Raw genomic sequence first — 4,060 nt, forward strand, 5'->3', positions numbered from 1 at the left:
CACACAAGCACAGTAAATGGAACATTATACGAATAAAGAGTTCTTAAATTCTTGTATAAAGTTTCGATAAAACACTTGTTACTCACCTGACACGTGCGAATACTTGGATGTGTTGACCCCTGTCTCTCTCCCTTTTTCCACTTTTCGTATTATTCATATTTATTCTAACTTTTAAAGCGGACACTTCGTAAAGAAGAAAATCTTCCTTCCAAATAAAAGTAAATATCGCTACTTGTTGCGAGCTACGGTTACGTTACGTTGCGACTCAAACAAAGCTGTATTCAAACTGTTAGTAGCTTGTATTGCCAATAGGGAGCATTCAGCATTGCCGTTGTCATGACTCATGACTCATGAGTGCAGTGATGCTCGCTTGATGTAAGCAGAGAGGAAATGAGAGTGCTCACGGCCAGTGTGGCCAGGTTGAGGACGGGAGCCACCGAGAATCTGCCCCTCCACTTACGCACACTATCGCACTGTATCCGTGTGCTCCGAGCTCGGCTCAACTTCGGCTCAGTAGAGAGAGAAGGCGAAACATCAGTCCGTCGCTCTTGCTCCTGATGCGTTAAAATCCAAGCGGCACGCAGCCGTTAGTCGGCATCAGGAGCAAGAGCGACGGACTGATGTTTCGCCTTCTCTCTCTACTGAGCCGAAGTTGAGCCGAGCTCGGAGCACACGGATACAGTGCGATAGTGTGCGTAAGTGGAGGGGCAGATTCTCGGTGGCTCCCGTCCTCAACCTGGCCACACTGTTCTCGCATTCTTTGCTGTGCTCGGTTGGGAGAGAACGAGGTAAGCCATCGGTCGCCCAACTGAGAGGGAGAGTACGAAGCCTAGCTCTCGGACGCCCGATACAGCCAGGAGAGTACGGGGACTACCCTGGGTCGTTCCTTGGAGGAGAGTACGGCTGGAAATTCCGCCGGACGCCAAACCAGGAATAGAGTACAGGGGACGTCACCCGGACGCCTGAGAATGTATAGGTTAAGCGTTTGGGAGAGAACGGTCGGATTATCCACCGGTCGCCCAGTAGATATAGAAATACCTCATGGAGAGGAGAGAACGGTTGGAATAACCACCGGTCGCCCTCCAGGTGTAGTTAGCGTTAGAGAAGAGTACGGAGGTTCAACCTGGATCATTCTACGTAGGAAAGAACGGCTGGAGTATCCGCCGATCGCCTCGAGAATAGAGTACAGGAACCCTCCGGACGTCTCTAACTATATTTATCCGAAAGCGTGATGATTTTGTATGCATTCCCATGTGCCGTAAAAATGTGAAAATGAATAAATTATTATTTGTGTTTTTCCAGAACCTTTGATTCCTTAAAACTCCGAAATTCCCCTACAAATTAAAGATAAACAGATTCATATTTAATTGAAATTTGGATTTAAAGTATTAGAATGAAATATTTTCTCCAGTTGATGATTAAGACTGATTATCCTATAATTATGTAGAAAATAAAAATTTCTTATTTGCAATAGGAAAATGACATTCATGTATTCAGTTAATAATTAATCAAAAAATAATAATAATATAACTTTCCTTCTTCATCAATTAGGCTGGCTTCCATATCTCAAAGAAGGTTTTTGAATGTCTGGATGGCCTTCGAACCGATTTTTAAGCTAACAACTTGGGGCAGACAGCACGATCGTGCTCTGAATATTGTACACGGATTTGTGAACAAGGTAAGTAATAAGTCTACGTCAGACATGGGCAAATCATTTTTCCCCACATTAGTCGCTCTCCTCACTATTCGTAATAAACTTATTCGTATATGTAGATACGCGCCTGTACATTACATAGCGTCAAGCACCCTCACCATAGCAACCGTGGTTCCCGAGAGCCACTTTTGCCCATGCCTGGTCTAAATAATTGTATGATAATGTAACTGTAATGTGCTAGTTTCATACGTCATGCAATTACGTCAAAACTGTTGGAGTCATCAGAAAATTGTACTAAACATTTTTTGTAACTATTAATGTTACCTACAGTTTTTGTTAATAACATTTTCTTCTGAAACCAATAGTTAACGAGTTATTATCAAAAAAAGTATTACTTCACATCTAAATTCCAATACTAAGAGTTTCGTTCCCAATCTTTAATATTAACTCCAAAAGTATCTCAGTTATTAAAAAGTGCTACAGAACGTTTCGTTTTAGAAAGTAGCTGCTAATATTACCGTCACTTTTTATTAATAACATTTTTTTGTGTGTCCAATAGCTAACAATTCATTTTCCAGAAACTTGAACAATATCCAAAAATTATTATTATACTTCTCGTATTAAACATCGTTTTACACTACTTATAATAAGAATGTAACTGAAATTTCATGTAAATGATTATTAACAGATAATAGTTGAAAGAAAGTTGGAGTGGAAGTCGAAGAAAGCGGAGGTTGTGCAAGAGAAGATGCAGAAACGTCAGGCGCTGTTGGATTTACTGTTGGAAATGTCAAACGATGGGAAAACTCTGTCTGATAACGATATTAGAGACGAGGTGAACACATTCATGTTCGCGGGACATGACACGACGGCCACCAGCGTGTCCTGGGTACTTTACGCCCTCGGTCGACACCCCGAGTACCAAGTAAATAACATTAATTCTGTTTATTTTTATCCTTTCTCAATTTATTATATTTTTATGGTACTTCATTCCTTTGTATCTCTTCACTTATTCATTTTTGTTCGTTCCTCCATTCGTTAACTTCTCCACTTCTAAATTTCTTCGCTCCTGCGTTTCTTTACTCTTTCACTACTTCATTCTTTCACTTCTACAATTCTTCGTTTCTACGTTTAGTCATTTATTCACTATTGATGTGTAGTCGATAATTATTGTTGGTATAAGAACATGTGTGGAACTAGATGAATTGGCACGACGTACGATTGATGCGAATATACAGGGTGTCCCAGAAAAAGTAGAGCCGAAAATGGTAGATTGGGAGGGTCATACTGAACAACAATTTCTTTTGGCAAAATGCAGAATGGGGCTTGATTACCGAGTTATTGACGAAAAACACGGACCAATGAGAGCGCTCGGTTGGCGCGAGCCCTGACTCGGGAGCGTTGGCTCGTATCCGGCCGCCCGGCCTTTGATGCGTCTGAACAAGCGCTCCGCTCAGTACGAAGCGTTTTAAGGGGCCTATCCAGTGTGACCGCCCGAAATTTAGGTAACTTTGGAAATTTTTTTTAAAAGAAGTTTTCCATGTAATGTTTTTAAACTTTATGGATGTATTTGCCTATGATTGAAGTGTACGAATTTGTTTTTTTAGTACAAAAATAACGAATGGCGACCGAGTTATGCGCTATCTCCCGAGACGCCAAAAACAAATGCCTCCACTGCTGCAATGATACAGGTCGCTACGATGTCCGAAAAAAAAGAAAAATATCCTGTTAAACAACGATTTTTTCGTCGTTTTTTCGTTGCCAAAATTACAATTGTCATCTAATCAAGAATATCCTAGTTCATTTTACAATAAAGCATGTCCAAAACACTGGATTAAAATTTCAAGTCAATCGGACAATTGGTCTTTGTGTTAGAGCTGCAGCAAATTTGAAGAACACTGTTCGAGAAAAACGCGTTTAAAGTATTAACCATTACATTATCACTTATATTATACTAGCTGCAAACATCTCGCCGCCGCCTCTCTTTCTCGTAACACAAACACCCCCTCCCGCTCCCCCCATTCAGCAGCTCTACTGACTGATACTTTACGTGCATGTCTGGTTGTTCTCCCAATATTTGATTTTTTGGGTGGTATTTCAAATAATTTTCAGTACCTAATAGTTGGTGACAGATGAGGCGTGAAAGGATATTTTAGTTGTGTGTGATATAAATACCAATTTTCATGGCAATCGGTTGAACCAGAGATGAAGAGGGAGATTGCTCATTTATTTGTTAGAAAGTGGACACAATTCACTACCGCCTCTAGTGGCAATGTCCATTATTTGAGGGGAAGTTGACGTAGTTGGAGGGGATTGCGCATTACTCCCCTCAAGAAGTGGACACGCTGAAAAGAGTTGAAAATGCACGTATAAAGGCCTGTTCACATTACCGTAACCGTAGTGAGA

General features: G+C 40.9%; 1 protein-coding gene across 1 annotated transcript in view; it reads left to right on the forward strand.

Annotated features, from left to right (window-relative positions):
* The window catches only part of LOC108624864 (cytochrome P450 4c3), a 36,844-nt gene that overhangs the window by 3,537 nt on the left and 29,247 nt on the right, over positions 1 to 4,060 (forward strand). The window contains exons 2-3 of the mRNA XM_018024433.2: positions 1,552 to 1,678; positions 2,343 to 2,579. Of these exons, the coding sequence (XP_017879922.1) occupies positions 1,552 to 1,678; positions 2,343 to 2,579 (364 nt within the window). The remainder of the gene's footprint in view (positions 1 to 1,551; positions 1,679 to 2,342; positions 2,580 to 4,060) is intronic.

The sequence above is a fragment of the Ceratina calcarata genome, unplaced genomic scaffold, assembly GCF_001652005.2.
Source record: "Ceratina calcarata isolate Rehan_Ccalc_2016 unplaced genomic scaffold, ASM165200v1 scaffold333, whole genome shotgun sequence".
Taxonomy (NCBI): Eukaryota; Metazoa; Arthropoda; class Insecta; order Hymenoptera; family Apidae; genus Ceratina; species Ceratina calcarata.